The sequence below is a fragment of the Hippocampus guttulatus genome, chromosome 9 (assembly GCF_054856545.1).
Source record: "Hippocampus guttulatus isolate MCC_2025c chromosome 9, RoL_Hgut_1.0, whole genome shotgun sequence".
Lineage (NCBI taxonomy): Eukaryota > Metazoa > Chordata > Actinopteri > Syngnathiformes > Syngnathidae > Hippocampus > Hippocampus guttulatus.
Genome location: NC_141269.1, coordinates 3,697,361 through 3,714,402, shown reverse-complemented (window position 1 = coordinate 3,714,402; position 17,042 = coordinate 3,697,361). Strand labels below are relative to the sequence as shown.

The 17,042-nt window shown below is 44.4% G+C and overlaps 1 protein-coding gene across 1 annotated transcript; it reads left to right on the top strand.

Annotated features, from left to right (window-relative positions):
• The first annotated feature begins 128 nt into the window (after window positions 1-128).
• Window positions 129-4,330, top strand: mmaa (metabolism of cobalamin associated A). The gene is made up of 7 exons (XM_086118966.1): window positions 129-180; window positions 449-799; window positions 908-1,030; window positions 1,887-2,057; window positions 2,324-2,409; window positions 2,480-2,629; window positions 3,467-4,330. The coding sequence occupies exons 2-7, from the start codon at window positions 454-456 to the stop codon at window positions 3,755-3,757; spliced, it is 1,167 nt and encodes a 388-aa protein (XP_085975092.1). The 5' UTR covers window positions 129-180; window positions 449-453; the 3' UTR covers window positions 3,758-4,330.
• Window positions 4,331-17,042: the final 12,712 nt, after the last annotated feature.

The window sequence follows — 17,042 nt, the reverse complement described above, 5'->3', positions numbered from 1 at the left end:
TGATATACTTTAACTCCTTTTAAAATGTAAGATCCGCATTATGTTTGATTTAGTATATGTATGTTTGTCATTTTGAAAAGCCAAAAAAAAAAAGTTTGTCGAAGTCACCGGAAATAGAAAGTGTCAGTGCCGGAAGCAGGAACTACATGAGCATAACGCGTCTATGGATCGCGGCTTGAGGTCAGTGTTATATTTCGTTTTATTCTTAACATCAATATGTTGCGTACTTTAGAATTTAACATTTTACTCTTGGATAAACTACGCGGTACAAGCTTATGTTATATTGTTGTTACCTTACATGTGTCGATTTTCAAGCTGAAACAATGCCACAGTTTGCGACGCTTTCGCTAATCAATGTAGTGACGTCATAAAGTGCCCGGATTTTCACTTCTTTCAGCGGTTGTATGTTCTGTTTTTCTTTAAACTCACTGACTTTCCTCCGTTTTAGATACAATGAGACTTCTACATTCCCCGCTCTTCCGTCACATTATCGCCACCAACTCTTGCCGGTGTCACCCCAAGACTCCGCCCAATCACATATGCAAACAATGGCGGGCTGAGAGCACAGCCTTGAACCAGCACATCCAGGACCTGAGCGGCTCCGAGCAGACGCTGCTGAATAAACTCTACGCGGGCCTCATTGGGGGTCACCGGGCTTCTCTGGCAGAGTCCATCACGCTGGTGGAGACGCAGCATCCGCGGAAGAAGGAGCTGGCCCAGGTGTTGCTACAGAGGGTCCTGGCCTTCAGGAGGGAGCAGGAGAGCCGCAATGGTGGGAAACCGGCGGCCTTCAGAGTAGGTGTGTGAACTGTACTCATATAAAGGAAATATAGTATCTGAAAAGATATGATATTAAAAATCTGTATATAAAAGGAGACATTTGTGTTTTTATTCACAATTTTCAAAGGTCTCTCGGGTCCTCCAGGAGCTGGGAAGTCGTCATTCATTGAAGTGGTGGGCAAGATCCTGACGGGACGTGGACACAAAGTGTCAGTGCTGGCAGTTGATCCGTCTTCCTGCACGACGGGAGGTAACGTCTCCGCATCATGTGGTCCACACATTACATGTTGATAAGGTATGATTAAGGATGTTTATTGGCACTTTTTTCAGACCAGTATGAGTTCTCAACTCTTAAGTACCTAATACCACTGAGTACTTTTAATACACACAATTTCTAATTATGACAGATCATCACACAGTCACTCTGCAATAGAGAATTGACGTCCAAAATAAAACACAAACAACTGACGCTGACTATAGGCTTCAGTTGCAAGTGCAAAATAAAATGTGACAGTTTCGTGAGTTTTAGTCCCTGTTCAAAATGCATTTAAGTGCTAATTATATTTTTTTTTCTTTGTTTTTCTTCTTTTTTTTCCTGTTTTCTTAGTTTGGTTATGTGATGTTCACAAGCTGAGCCCTGATTGGTTTTTACATGAGCAACTGTGATGTTATTTTCAGTTGACAGCAAGTGACAAAATGGCCGCCACCTGAGGTGGCAAAAAATGGATGGATTTTTCTGCTCAATTTATATTCCACAAACACGTTATTAATCAGAATACTGTACTGTGTTTAGACTAGACTAGACTAGGCCACATAGAACATATTGTTGTTTAAAAAAAAAAAGTGCCCTGACTTCCCCTATAAGTGAAATTGGATAATTTCCCACGACACACTAATGTGCCCTGCCACACCGGTTGGGAATCACGGCTCAAACGATTAATCGATTGTCATAATCCGATCCAAATAAATTGATAATTGATTCGTTGTTGATTAATCGTTGCACCTCTAATCCAAACAAAATATGATTCATGGCCAGTCAAGGAGTGATTCTTGGGTTATTCTTTGGGTCACCTGCTGCGGTCGTTATACTCACTTCCTGTTTGCAGGTTCCTTGATGGGTGATAAGACCCGCATGACTGAGCTTTCCCGTGACATGAATGCCTTCATCCGCCCGTCGCCCACATCGGGGACGCTCGGCGGCGTCACCAGGACGACCAACGAAGCCATCGTCCTCTGCGAGGGAGCGGGTTACGACGTCATCCTCGTGGAGACTGTGGGTACGACGTGCAGTATACGGCTGTTCGACAAACGGTCAACGCAACCGGCCGCTTCTCTGTTTTATGTCCGGTCACGGTGCCAGCATTGGAGTGGCTTTCTCGTAATTGGCCGGTGTTCAATTTCAAATTGTAGTCATTGGCTGTACGTCTTGGCAGGAACCTCACTCTTAACATAGCCCATAACAGGCCGATTATGGGCATATTTGTAGCCAGCTGTTCATTCCGTTCAAATTGTACATCATCAAATGCGTTTCGCTTGTTGCCAGGTGTCGGCCAGTCAGAGTTTGCAGTGGCGGACATGGTTGACATGTTTGTGTTGCTGATTCCACCAGCAGGGGGCGACGAACTGCAGGTATCATCCCACTGTTGTCCCTTGCGTGCTGGTTCGATTTTACTGATCTAAATGATGGCTCAATCTGAAGGGCATCAAGAGGGGCATCATCGAGAGGGCCGACCTGGTGGTGGTGACCAAGTCGGACGGAGACCTGGTGGTGCCAGCCAGGAGGATCCAGGCGGAATACACCAGCGCTATGAAGCTGCTCCGGAGGCAGTCCAGGTCTTGGAACCCCAAGGTGAGTGTTACATGTATTTGTATTTGGAGTTCCTACCCTAAACATTTTTGGTAAGGGTAACTGTTGCTATTCCATAATCAAATACAGTGAATTTCAGCCTCTGGCTTGTGGCTAGTAGCTGTTTTTTCCGCTTTTATTTGTCCGAAACCGGTATTTTTGGTGAAACTAACCAATGTTCTACTTTTGATTACAAAAGAATGGAAAAAGCTACAAACAAACAAGTGTGTCCAGTCTTTGGCACAGAACACAATATTCTGTGGGTCTTGAACAATGAGTCAAAACGCTCTAAAATTGTTGCGGGAATGTGGAACTCTGCTTTTAAAACCACTGGCAACTTTCAGGTCTTTTAGTTGTCAGCAAATGGGGTCCTGTTTTAACAAAAGAGAAGCGCCTTTACCTTTTTCATTTTATTTCCTTGCGATCAAAAAGCGAACTCAGCCATGATCTTAAAACCAAGGTGGTCAACCAATAGTGATTTTTTTTTCAGGGGCGGGGGGTGTACCGCTCCACGTCTCATGACAGGTTGAATGAAATTTCTGGATATGTTTGAGCCAGGGTTACAGTCGGACTCAATTATCTGTACCTCAAGGTAGAATCTAAACAAACGTGTCGACAGGGCTAATGACCGGACTCCAAGGAAAGTGTTTTTATTTTGACAAGACCCCAAAAGTGAAGACAGTATATATAAAAGTCAAGCGCAATCACCTCAAGGTTACAAAAGCGGACGTGAGTGTAGCAAGGCAGCCGGTGGAACACGCCAGACATCCGCCATCATTTTTGGAATCCGCTTTGATTTCACGCGGGCATCTCCCAACTGCGACTCCCTTTTATCTTCAGGTGGTGCGCGCTTCTTCGCACAGCGTCGAGGGCATCTCGGAGGTCTGGGCCGAGATGCGCTCATACCAGCAGGCCATGTTGGCCAGCGGCGAGCTGCAGGGCCGCCGCCGGGCCCAGCAAAAGGTGTGGATGTGGACCTTGATCCAGGAAAACGTCCTGGCCCACTTCCGCCATCACCCCGCGGTCCGGGAAGCCCTGCCCTGCCTGGAGGAGAGGGTCACCCGGGGGGACATCTCCCCCGGCCTCGCATCCGACCTGCTCCTCAAAGCCTTTCTGTCGTCATCCTCGTAGTCAGTGGAGGGATGGAGGTACATAATCCAGTAGGGTGCAGCTTCTACAATGAAACTTTTCCTTACTTGACAGCCTATCCAAATCGAGGACATTCATACTTGGAGACTGAAACTCGGACATTTATAAACAATTTCAATGGATAAACCTCTCAATGACACTTGACAATGACCTGCCAAAAAACCCAAACGACACATAGCTTAATACAGAATAATTGCCAGAATTCTTTTTTTTTTTTTTTTTTTTTTAAGCGACGTCGGCCTGCATTGTTACCTGGCAGCTGCTTGGACATACAGTGGTACCTCTACTTCCGAACGTCTCTTCATACGAAATTTTCAAGTTACGAAACGCCTCAACAGGAAAACGTTGCCTCTTGTTATGAAACAAATTTCAAGATGCGAAAGATAAAAGTCTGGACTGCCACTCGCAGCTCTTGAGTTTCCTGAACGCAACATACTTAGAGCTGCTCTGCCATTGGCTATTACCGAGCATCTTCCTGGCATCCCATTGGCTAAGAGGGACCCCTACCGTATGTGTCTATATGTGTAGATAGATAAATAAATAGATGTGTATCGATGCAGCGTCCTCATCTTGGGCCATGAGTCGTTCCGATAATTTTACATAAATGCGAATCGCCCAGAAAAAGTGTTCACCAGTCGGGCGGTCGCTCACTATGCCGATGTTTGCCTTGGACATTTTCAAAGGATTTGACAGTTGACAAAAGCAAACGTCCTTGGATTACTTCTTTACAAAACGCCAGGCAAAAAACACTTCTGAGAGAGAACATGAACTAAAGAGGGCAAAAAACAACGACGACCATCATTTTTATTCGTTATTCTTAGTATTTTAAATTATGCACAATTCTCATTTATTGTGCAATAATCTAATTGTGACCTGTATTTGGTACATACTTTGATGCATTTTTATGCTTTAGGAAACGTCTGAATTTATTTTTGAGGGGTGGGGGGCTTGGAACGGATTAGGGCATTTACATGGAAAACACGTCTCTACTTAAAAAAAAAAAGAAATTCTATTTAAGAAATGTTTTCCAGAACCAATTAATTTTGCAAGAAGAGGTACTATCGTTTATCGAGCATAACGTTTTGGCACTAGAGGTCACCCTAGCTCCACCCATGCCTCGATGACTCCAATATCCCAAATACTCGAGCCTCCTTGACAGCCAGCTTCCATCAATCTTTCTATTTGGGTCAATCAGTGGTAAAAACATATAACCACTCACTCCTCTGCTACGTCTTTTCCTCTTCTAAAAGAGCAAATTCAAAACCCACCCTTCCGCCGTCTTGAACGGACTCCCGTGGGTTTGACGACGGGAGCGCTTGTTGCCCAGGATGCCCGCTGAATGCGGACGGATTCATTAGAGCGGGGCGAGCAATCTCTGCCTCAAGCGTGGCACAAAGGCACATTTTTGCCGCTGCTGCAGCTGTGGACTCGCATGGATAACATGCACGCTGTGGAAACTGCGCGCGCCACGCCAACGTGAAAAGGACATTCTTAGCGGAGTGGAGGATCGGTGCCAGCGTGGCGCACAAGTGCAACGTTTCACAATATTTTTTTAGTAGGATCCTAATGAATGAGCTTGTTTGGCAACGAATTTAATGCAAGTATTCCAGGCAAGGCAAAGTAGCTTTATTTAGGTGCAGGGTTCGAATCCGGCTCCGGCCTTCCTGTGTGGAGCTTGCATGTTCTCCTTTTGCCCGCGTGGGTTTTCTCCAGGGGGACTTCGGTTTCCTCCCGCATTCCAAAAACTTGCAGAATAGCTGAATGAAACTCTCTAAGTTGTCCCCAAGGTGTCATTGTGAGTATGAATGGTTGTTCGCTGCGTATTGGTAACTTGATGTGATTTATATGAATACAAGTACAGCATTTAAAACCAAGAACCCAGGACATAAAAAAGGTACAGTGATCGTGTAAAAGACGGCTTCCTAAAATGACCGAAAGAACAGCCAGTGGAAGAAAATGGGATTTTAAAATGCTTTAATAGCCCTCAGTCATAAGCATATTTTTAACCTGGACCTAAAAACAAATACAGTGGGGCTGACTTGACTTCTGTGTGCAGCACAACGCCTCTATGCTGCTTCACCATGTTGCTTTGAACTCTCGGCTCCACTCACTGACCCAAGTCTGCAGACCCGAGAGATTTCATTCTCTCTTCGCTCATTTATGGAGGACCGAAACCATTTGGTGATTTACAGAGCCGTAGCAGAACTTCAAAGTCTATTCGAGAGCTGCCTGGGAGCCAGTGTCAAGTCTTTTGAACCGGAGTAATATAGTCTGATCTCTTTGTTCTGGCCGTAACCCGAGTTTGCAGCATTCGGAATGAGCTGCAAGTTTTTGAGTTTTCATCAAAGAGTGTGGCTGAAGCTCTTTTTGATTAGATTTTTTTCTTCTGGAATTTGACATTCTGGCCATAAGTCTTTCCCCTGCGCAGTTTTTCAAACGCGTGCGCACTTTCTACTGAGATGACGCCACTGCGGGGAGGCGGCGGCGTGCACCTCGGCTCCATTACCCGCCCCGTGCCCACCGCTGTTTGCTGTGTGTAATTTAGCGGGGCCGACCCTTCGGCGAGAAGGCACATAGCGAGCCTCGGCGCTGGTAATTGGACTTGAGAACTGATTGGGGAGCTTGACTGACCCCCCCCCCCCCCCCCCCGCCCCAGTATAGGATTGGAGTGTATAATTATTTGTAGTTATGGTTACGAGATGATATCGAGCTAGGTGGCGGTGACTCAGCCCTGCCGCCGATGCTGCCGGCGCTCAATTAATGAAATCCAGCTGCTCGGGTGCCACGCGGCATACAGACGTCTGCTCAGGGTGGGGAGGGGGGCAAGGGTTATTGCCATCCGAACGCTTCCCCCTTTTGCGCCACGGTCAGCCTGCGGTCTGTCACAATAGTTAGGATGATATCCTACCGGTCCTGGTACAAGACATTAAGCTTGATGATGTTCCTTTTTAACGGCCTTGTGGCATCTCTCGCGTCACCCTCACGGCTGTCATGTTAATGACAGCGCTCATCATGGCGGCGAGAGGGGGGTGGCGCCTCCTCAGGACACGAAAGGCAATCGCGTCTTAATCCGCAGTTTTAATTGGCGGCCGAAAGCACCCCCCGTTGCTCCGATAACCCGGCTTGCAAAACAAACAGAGTCAGTTGGTGAACCTTATACTTGATTCGACTTATTTTCTCAGTCCTCGAGGCCAGTCTCTCTTGGCAACGTGAAATTTAGTCGACATATTTATTTTGAGCAGATAAGCCCAAAAACAAAAAGTTTGGAGCACATTTCCAAAAAGACTGCCATGATGGTTTGAAGCGAGCAATTTATTTATTTTTTTTAGTCAAGGGATTTTTGTCCGGAGTGTCAATCACGGTTGCTTTGGGCTGAAGGGGTGAGCTCTGAACTGCTTGCTAGCCGATCACAGGACGCGTTGACGAACACAGTTTTGAACTGTGTTCAATACCGCAATATCGGTATTTTTTTTTTTCCTCAAAAAATTTTGCTCCTGAAGCCAATTTCACTCCGCAACATGAAATTTGAGAGACATGTCTATCAGTCGACCCACAAAAAAAATCCTCTGGAACCCATCCATGCCTGATAAGTTGAAGGATCATTTCGGCCATTTCTAGAACTTCTTCAACTACGTTCCCAGAAACGACCAAAGTTTAATTGCGTATACTTGACGCTATATTGCAAAGCATATATCACAACATTTTGCTCATTGTTTTGGATGGAACACGGTGGCAAAATTTGATGACTTGCCATATTCAGCAACTCACCAAGTGTTGCAGATGTGTCCTCATGAAAATGAATGCTTGACCGGATTTTTGAAACATTTGCCCTCGCAGAGCCAGTTTCACTGAGCCTAACGAAATTTGGTCGGCATGTTGATCATGAGTAGATCTACAATAAATAAATAAATCCATGCCCAAAAAAGACACAGCAGGGCTTGCGTGTTGTTGTTTTTGTCACCGCTCGCAGACAGAGCAGCCCCGTGAAACAATGACTTGCCATAAAACGGGAAATTCTAATAAGCACGCCCGACAAGGTCGGCGCTTGACCAAACGTCTGGCGGCTTTGATTTTGCTGTTCTGTTCCTAACCTTCCTCTAACCCCTCGTATCCCTTGCACGCCGCCGTCTTTATCCTCCTGTCATGTGTCCCTGGGAGCCCACCCCCACCCCTCATCCTCCGCCTTCCCCACCTCCTCAGCTGCTGTTTGTGACCTCTCGTTGCCCTCTTGCCAGTCTCTATTATTTCTGGCTGCCCAGTGGCCCGGTCGCACTGGGGCCTGTTATGACAGGTAACACTGGGCCATACACTCCCCGGCTAATGTGTGGCTCTGCCTACCCCCCCCCCCCGCCCCCCGCCCCAAATCCCCTCACAACCTCAGTCAGAGCCTGAAGCCACTTTTCAATCATGCTACATTGTTCATGGCGGTTTTCTTTGCCACGCCAAATTTTGACCTGTTTTTCATTTTCAGTCACAAAAATTGTGTGACATCATCGCAACGCAACGCAGTCAGTGTTCTCAGGTTCTTGATTTCTCTGCCATTTGTGCCATACCAATATCGGTAAAGACTGCCAAAAGCCAAATGTGAAGTCCAAGTTGTTATTTAAAAAAATATATATGCAGTGTATATATATATATATATATATATATATGTATATACTGTATATATTGAAATTTAAATTATAACAAAGGGGTACCCCTTGATGTGAAGGGGATTACCACCAAATAATACCACAACGAATGAACAAATAAAATGTTTTCCAATGAAAAGCAGGTATCCCCTTATTTTGATCATTTTGAAGTTTTTAAATGCAAACAGACTGATTTTCCCAGAAACACATTTTTGGGGGGGGGGGGGAAGAGGTCAATGACAGGCATGTATCTCCGTTTTTTTTTTAATTCCAAAATTGAATTTTTGTTGTTCTTTTCAATGAAAAGCATACACATGTATCTTGAAATGTGTGTGGGGTTTTTTTGTGAGTGTAAATTAAAAAAAATCCCCAACATCAAGATAATTTTGGTTTTGTAGCGTTATGTTTGTAGTGAAAAGCATGCATCTCCACATTTCGTCTGATTTAAAATTTCATCCCCCAAAATAAGGATGTTTTTAAATGTTCCAGTGCAAAAGCACACAACTCCATACATTTTCCATCAGCGGAAATGTAAAATTTCCAAATGCCATCTCGCCCCCTACTGGTTGCGAGCCCTTACTCTAATCTCCCCTGAGAATAGTCCTCAACGTATCTGTAACGATTAAAATTCACTTTTATTTTTCTACCGGCAAAGGTGTTGATTATCGATTACCGCTCCACCCGTTAATAACCTCGCGCAGGTTGCCGCACTGACAGGAAATATATCACATGGCAAATATTTGTTTGTCCTACATGTCAATTTGACCTTTTTAACTATGACGAGATGCAAAGTGGAATTGATTCCAATCATCACAACCACCTCCGCCGCGGTTGCGTCATCTCGAAGCACTTGTCTCCGCTCGGTGATAATAGTTAAAATGGACTAAACGGTACAAGGGCACGGTTCCCACAAAATTACAGTGAAGCCTCATGATATCGCAATCAATGTCATTTTTTGTTTTTCAGAGCCCACCTTACCAGCACCGTGTTTTGTATAGAAATTAAACATTCAAGCAGTCTCGCTGAAATTGTTGAGTCCATGAACGATATCGGCAACATGCATCGCGATGCGCATCGAATCGTCATTGAACGCTTTGAGGGACAGCGGTCACTACAGTGGACAGCTTATCATGTTATCAGGTTTCAGGGTCCATGATAGGGCTAAGGAGTCGTATTTTCATTTGTTTTGCCGCTGGGCCATCAAAACTTTGCTCTACGTCAACGTCAAACCAGTCAGTCGGGACTGATGCGCTATGCTACGGCAGCCGCCAAGTTAATTACCCGCTGTGTCGTCCAGGCGTCCTCTTAGCCCAGGACAAGAGCGTCTCACCCCGGTAGTCCGCCGCAGGTTGTTGCTCACCGCGGCGTGTGCCCGGCTCTCCGTTTGATCCCGGGCAGCCGGCGGTGCCAGCGTGGATTTTGTCACACCGGATCGACATTTCGGAGGCGCTCCGCCAGGGCGGGTGCGCGACACGTTTCTTTCCTCGCCGGACAAGCCGGGGCAGCGGCGAACGCAATCGGGCAGATGGGCGACTGGCCCGCGCCAGACGCTCCGAAGCCAGGCGCACCGCTGGCCCCGCCAACTGTCGGCCAGACGTTGGCCTCCGCTAGCATGACTGTGGGGAAGCGCAGCTGTCGCCTGTTGGCCGTATGAACTCCTCTGCAGGAGAGGCAGGATGATATCTTAACTATGACACTGTCATTTTAACACCTGGGGCTGGGGATCGCCCAAGTACAATTTGCTGTAAGCTAACAAAGAGTGTAAAACGGATAGTGGACTGATATTATTGATATTTTATACGATATTCAACACCCTTTGACCTTGTCGTCCTTCCTCCTGACTCAAGTGCGGCGTAGTGTATTGTAATGAATTTCCGATTCAGGTTCTGTTTAACGTGTAGACATTTCTCTTCGGAGTCCAGACATTATTATTATTCTTATTAATTTCACTGCTATATCGCTGTTCAAAGTTGGATGTTCTCCGCTTTTACGCAGTTCCAGCAAGATGTCTGTGAAAAGAGCAGCCGAGCGCTTCAAACGCGACTAGCCTTGTTGATCTTAGCAATTAGCATGGCGCCTACCTTTGTGAGAACGATACTTGTCAGAAACGTCCAAGGGCGCCAAAATACTCCTGTCTCACAATATCATGACTACGACAGTCTACATTTGTCGAGAGGTGGCAATCGCGGAAGAGAATTTGCCTAATATATAATATGGCGATATTTGGAGAAGATGCTGTTTTGCTGGTGTTCCAGCAGATGACGCCAAAAAGATTTGTGGCTCTCTTGCCAATTTATTTGGGACACTGAGATGAAACCAATTAAATGTGAAACAATCGGGTTTTTTTCTCCCTTCCTGAAGATTCGAATGTAAACACGAAAGAAAAGCCGTGGATGGATGGCGATTAATTGACGCGAGAGAGCCTCTTCTTCAAATGGGGACGCATGAAGGGATTCCTGATTGGAAGACGGATGATGAGTGTGCCGCTTTTCCCTTTAATTGATGAAAGATGGCTGATTCACTTAAGCGTTAATGAAATTGTTAGAAAGATCATCAGGCACAGCAGGCGACGACGCGTGCCCACTTTAAATCCCGTCTATTTTGGAGTTTTTTGTTTTTTTTTTAAGATTCTGTGGGGCTTTTCTGATGAGTTCTGTTTGCTTTGCGATTGGGGAATAGGTGCGAGGGAGGGGGGGGGGGGGGGTGTCAGGTCAGCCGAGGGAGTCGGCATTCTACTTCATTAGTCAGCGCGGGAAAATGAGAAGCTTGATTAGTTAGGTCTTGACCTCGTAGTCTTCTGTTAATCTCTCCTGGAAGTTCCTGCGTTGGGCCGAGCACCGTCGTCACCGTGGTGGTGGTGGACGCATCTTCCTGTGCGTCATCCACTTGAAGAAATTAAATCCGCCCCACCACTCCCCATTAAGAAATAAATGGCATGCGATAGGTAATATAACGGTAGCTGTTGTTAATGTCTGTTCGTATATCCCGGAGGTGCGCAAAGCCCAGTTTGAGAAGTTGGAGGGTTTGTCATCCCCTTTAAAAAAAAAAGGCCTATTGTTTACTCACTTATTTTTCGTACTTTATAAAAAGTGGAGGTTCGCCAAAAGCAATCAAAGAAATTGTCTTCATTGGGGGGGAGTCACCAGGTGTGTCATCCATTTGGAAAAAAAAAATGCAATTTTTTTCATTCGTAGAAAAAGTTACAGCAGTCCTTTGACATTAATTGGAGTTTAATTTATTCCATGACCACACCTGTAAATCAAAACACTTTTCTCTCAAATCATCTCCTCCCATGTAAATGAATGGAAGTGCCCTTAATCCGTTCTAGCCTTTCCCCTGAATTCCTGGTTGCAGCGGGGCATGGCCTGCCTACAACTGCTCTCTTAACTCATCAGTACGGCACTAATTAGTTCTATGCATAAGATAAATAGTATATGATTGTGAGTACTACTGTATTGTATCTTGAACCATTCTCGTTCAATCCATTGTTTCAAGGCTGAAATCACTGCAACGTCGGTGCTCATTAGCATAAACATGAATCGAGCAGGCCAATTTTTCATGACATATTTACTCTTTGCCAAAGTGCTGCTAATTGTGAAGTCAGTTCCAGTTGTGTTCATTTCTACCATACGACGCTCCTATGCAAAAAAATAATACAAAATCGGACAAATGACTGCTTGTGTCTAGATAAACTTGCGGGGTGAGTCACTCGGATCTCAAGGCGCCGCTCTATTCAGTTGAATTTTCTCTGTTCGTATGCAGGCGAGGAGTGCGCTGTGAAATTGAGCCCTTGGAGAAGTCGCGGGTGCATCATCCACTTGTCAAAATGAACGTCGTTTTCAAAGAGACTGCTCCGTTTTTTTCCCCATCGGAAAAAAGGTGTGATTTCATTTGTTTTTGAAAATGCCAGAGGTGTGGCGAGCACAATCGCTGAAAATGCGTCAGGAGAAAAAAAATTGAGCGGGGACATTAACCATTTCAAGAAATAACAGCTTCCTCTTTTCCCTTAAAAAACAAACAAACGGGAATTATGTCAGTTCAAATGCCACGTCGGGGGATGGCTTAGTCAGGTCATCTCCATGGTAACAGCCATGTTGTTGGCTGACCCGTGTCCTCATTGCTCTCCCCTCACACGTTGGACCCTTTTATAGCATCAGCTCCCACAAACATCGACCCCCCCCTCCCCCCGCTGTGATTTGTGAATCAGATTGCTGTTAAGTCCCCGCTGAGAGACGATTCACCCACGAGGCGCAGCAGGCATGAAATGGCCGGCCAAAGTCTGGAGGTAGTGGGAGAGAACAGTGACGTAGGCGGAACGGTGGTGATGTGGAAGGAAATTTGGCGCCGCAGGCACCAGGGTGGGAAGTTGATTCATTTCTCATGTCGCTCTTTTGTAGGAACAGACGCGACCGAGACATTTTCTCACTCCTTCGGCCCCCGTTGGGGTGGAAGCAATTGCTGCTACGCGGCAAGTAACTTATACCTCACGCAAGATGCCGCCTGTAAAATGTTTCCACCTCTTTCCTGTGTTTTTTTCTGTACCGTTCAAGCCCCCATCCATCGCGGGTTCCTGGTTCACAGAAAAACTATTAAAAGGAGAGTCGATTCTTTCAAGTACTGATCGGACGTGTATAAAATCATTGTACGCGATATCCTGTAGATCGCAACGAAATAGAATTCAAGTAAAGTGCCATAATTGCAATGTACTATATTGCAGAATGTACCGTATTCTCCGCTCACCTAAAAACATTCCAATTTCTCAAAAGCCGACAGTGCGCCTTATAATCTAATGCGCCTTCTCTGTGGATCAAAAGTCTGATTTATAGTATTTTCAATGTTCTGTCAAGCGCTTTGTTACAGCTGCAGCGGTTGTTAAAGCGCGATGTAAATCCACTGTATTGTATTGTATTCCCTTTAGCGTAGCTCCATCTAGTGGATGCATAACTCAACCACAGCCACTATTGTAGCTTCTGTTCTTTGCGCCTTATAATGCGGTGCGCCCAACATATGAAAATAGTTTTAAAATTGGGAATTCGGTGAAGGTGCGCCTTATACCCCGAAGCACCTTATAGTGCGGAAAATACGGTACTTTTTGCAGGATGTCTGGAACATTCCCCTTGCGATGGGGGAGGGTGGGTTACTGTAAACAACACTGGGAGTAGAAAGGTGACGTGATAGTTTCTCGCTTTCGGAGGTAGTGTTAGAACAAGAAAATTCCTACACTTTTCTGTCGAAAGCAATTTTCGCTGCTTGACAAGTATTTTATATGTCACACTCGACACTGCCATTTTTCAATATTTTGTCTCTGTTGCTGCGTTGCAGAATTCGTTGGGCAATTTTTCATGTTTGGAGGGAGTCTCAGAGAGACACAGTTTTTTTTTTCCTCCTGACTTGTTGTGTTGAGTGCAATTGTCAAAGGTTTGTTTGACACTAGATGATGTCCAATTATCTGTCTGTCCCCACCCCCCCCTCTCTGCGGGGGGGAAAAAGGCAGGAGAGGGTTTGCCTGCTCCCGCCGACGCGAATTTGTGTCTAAGCAGCTTTCCTCAGTGGGCTGGGTCGCGGCGGGTCACGGCAAGATTACACTTTTGGCAAACAAGCGGGAGCTGCTGCTCCCAACTCCCCTGTGATGTGATTACGCAACCGTAATAAAGCCACGGACTGGCAAACAAAAAAGCTAATGCGCGATCGATCCGGGACGCCTGAGATGGCGTCGAAAGGGCTCCTCCGTGCACAACCTTAAGGGGGGAAAACTTCGGCCTTATCGTGGAAACTTCTCAATTAGTCCCCACCTCTGGTGGACACGATATTGAGTTATATCCAAAAAAAATAATAAAAATCAGCCTAGTGCTCAGAGGATGGAAAAAGAGGGTAACCCTTCCCAGTCAGCAAAGGCATCTGGCCCGGATTCGGCATGAAGCTGGCACAGCTGGCCTTGAGTCAGCACTGGCATAATGCATGTGCATAATGCACACGGCCCAGGAGTGGCAAAGGAGGCACTGGCTTGACTCTGGCAAACCAGATGAGGGCCAGTTGTGGAGTGAAGTATTTGGGCCAGAAATCAATTTACAACTCCGGCCCGTATATGGCCAGCCAGTATTGAGCCACCCTTAAATGCAGTTTCAGATTTATTTTTTCAACACACATCCTTGTTTTACAATTGCACACTGATGCGGAATTTCATTCATCACACACACACACACACACACACGCGCGAGGTTCAATCAGGCCCGCGGGATAATTTAAAAATGAAAAAAATGCATAAAAGACAGAATTAATATTTTTAATAAGGTGCAATTCATTGAGTATCCGCTAGGAAACACTGTTTTGACCAGAGAAGAAGACAACAGCCTCAGTCCGTCACTGAGACAGACCCATGACAGCAGACGCTATCAATAGCACTCTCACATTTACACATTTAATAGCACTCTCCTTAGTTTGTAAGGTGTAGGCAGGGATTATATTTAGATTTATATGCACGTGTAAATGGTTTAAAACGTCCTTTCTTTATAAATCTTGTTTAATCAGAAAGTGCATTACTATATTTTTCAATACCAATTACTTGTTAAAGTTTGTACAATCAATGGGATCAGTATCAATGCATATATGTGAATGATAAAAGTAAATTGCACATTTGTTGAAGGAAATGTAAGGTGCTTCATGAAATGTTTTGTAAAAGATACATTAAATTTCAACATTTTCCAAATGTTCTTGTGCTTCTTCATACCAAAACAAAGGAAAGACATGTTGTTTTGGTTGTTTATAGCAAAATATGGTATCATTTTAATGGTCCGGCACACTTGACATCTACCGAGGCCGTATGTGGCCCACCATGTGAAATGAGTATGACACCAGTGATGTATAGTAAGGCGTTTTTAGCCGAAAAAAACAACCATGTACAGAAAGGGGTTTTTAGCTGAGAAAAACAACAATGTATAGAAAGGCGTTTTTAGCTGGAAAAAAAACGACCATGTGTAGTAAGGCGTTTTTAGACAAAAAAAAACCCCCGACCATGTATAGTAAGGCGTTTTTAGACGAAAAAAAACCAACCATGTATAGTAAGACGTTTATAGTAAAAAAAAAGACCATGTATAGTAAGTCGTTTTTAGACATAAAAAAAAAACGTGTATAGTAGGGCGTTTTTAGACAAAAAAACCAACCATGTAGAGTAAGGCGTTTTTAACCGAAAAAAACCGACCATGTATAGTTAGGCGTTTTTAGATGAAAAAAATGACCATGTATGTTAAGGCATTTTTTGCCGAAAAAAAAACCTACCATATAAAGTAAGGCGTTTTTAGCCGAAAAAAACCGACCATGTTCAGTAAGGCGTTTTTAGCTGAAATAAACGACCACGTATGGTAAGGCATTTTTAGCCAAAAAAAACCGACCATGTAAAGTAAGGCGTTTTTAGCCGAAAAAAACGACCATGTTCAGTAAGGCGTTTTTAGCTGAAATAAACGACCACGTATGGTAAGGCATTTTTAGCCGAAAAAAAAACGACCATGTTCAGGAAGGCGTTTTGAGTCAAAAAAAACAACCATGTAAAGTAAGGCGTTTTTAGTCGAAAAAAAACGACCATGTTCAGGAAGGCGTTTCTAGCTGAAATAAACGACCACGTAGGGCAAGGCATTTTTAGTCGAAAAAAAACAAACATGTATAGTAAGCAGTTTTTTGCAGAAAAAAAAACAACCATGTATAGTAAGCCCTTTTTCGTAAAAAAAAAGACCATGTATAGTAAGTCGTTTTTAGCCGAAAAAAAACGACCATGTATAGTAAGAGGTTTTTAGCCGAAAAAAACAACCATGTATAGTAAGGCGTTTTTAGCCGAAAAAACCCCAACCATGTATAGTAAGCCGTTTTTAGTAAAAAAAAAGAAAAGACCATGTATAGTAAGTCGTTTTTAGACATAAAAAAAAATGACCGTGTATAGTAGGGCGTTTTTAGACAAAAAAAACAACCATGTATAGTAAGCCGTTTTTAGCTGAAAAAAACCCTGACCATGTTTAGTAAGGCGTTTTTAGCCGAAATAAAGGACCACGTATAGTAAGGCATTTTTAGCCGAAAAAAACGACCATGTTTAGTAAGGCGTTTTCAGCCGGAAAAAAACGACCATGTATAGTAAGGGGTTTTTAGACGAAAAAAAACGATCATGTATAGTAAGGCGTTTTTAGCCCAAAAAAACCGACCATGTACTGGATAGTAAGGCGTTTTTAGCCGAAATAAACGACCATGTATAGTAAGGCATTTTTAGCCGAAAAAAACGACCATGTTTAGTAAGGCGTTTTTAGCCGGAAAAAAACGACCATGTATAGTAAGGTGTTTTTAGCCGAAAAAAACGACCATGTATAGTAAGGCGTTTTTTACCGAAAAAAAACCCAACCATGTATAGTAAGCCGTTTTTAGCTGAAAAAAACCCCGACCATGTTTAGTAAGGCGTTTTTAGCCGAAATAAAGGACCACGTATAGTAAGGCGTTTTTAGCCGAAAAAAACGACCATGTTTAGTCAGCCGTTTTTATCCGAAGCAAAAACGACCATGTATAGTAAGGCGTTTTTAGCCCAAAAAACGACCACGTATAGTAAGGCGTTTTTAGCCCAAAAAAACCACGATGGATAGGAAGGTTGTTTGTGAATTGTT

Coding starts and splice junctions, on each gene's coding strand:
- mmaa (XM_086118966.1), top strand. CDS start 454: ATGAGACTTCTACATTCCCCGCTCTTCCGTCACATTATCGCCACCAAC. Junction 800..907: donor ACCGGCGGCCTTCAGAGTAG/GTGTGTGAACTG, acceptor CAATTTTCAAAG/GTCTCTCGGGTCCTCCAGGA. Junction 2,410..2,479: donor CAGGGGGCGACGAACTGCAG/GTATCATCCCAC, acceptor CTCAATCTGAAG/GGCATCAAGAGGGGCATCAT.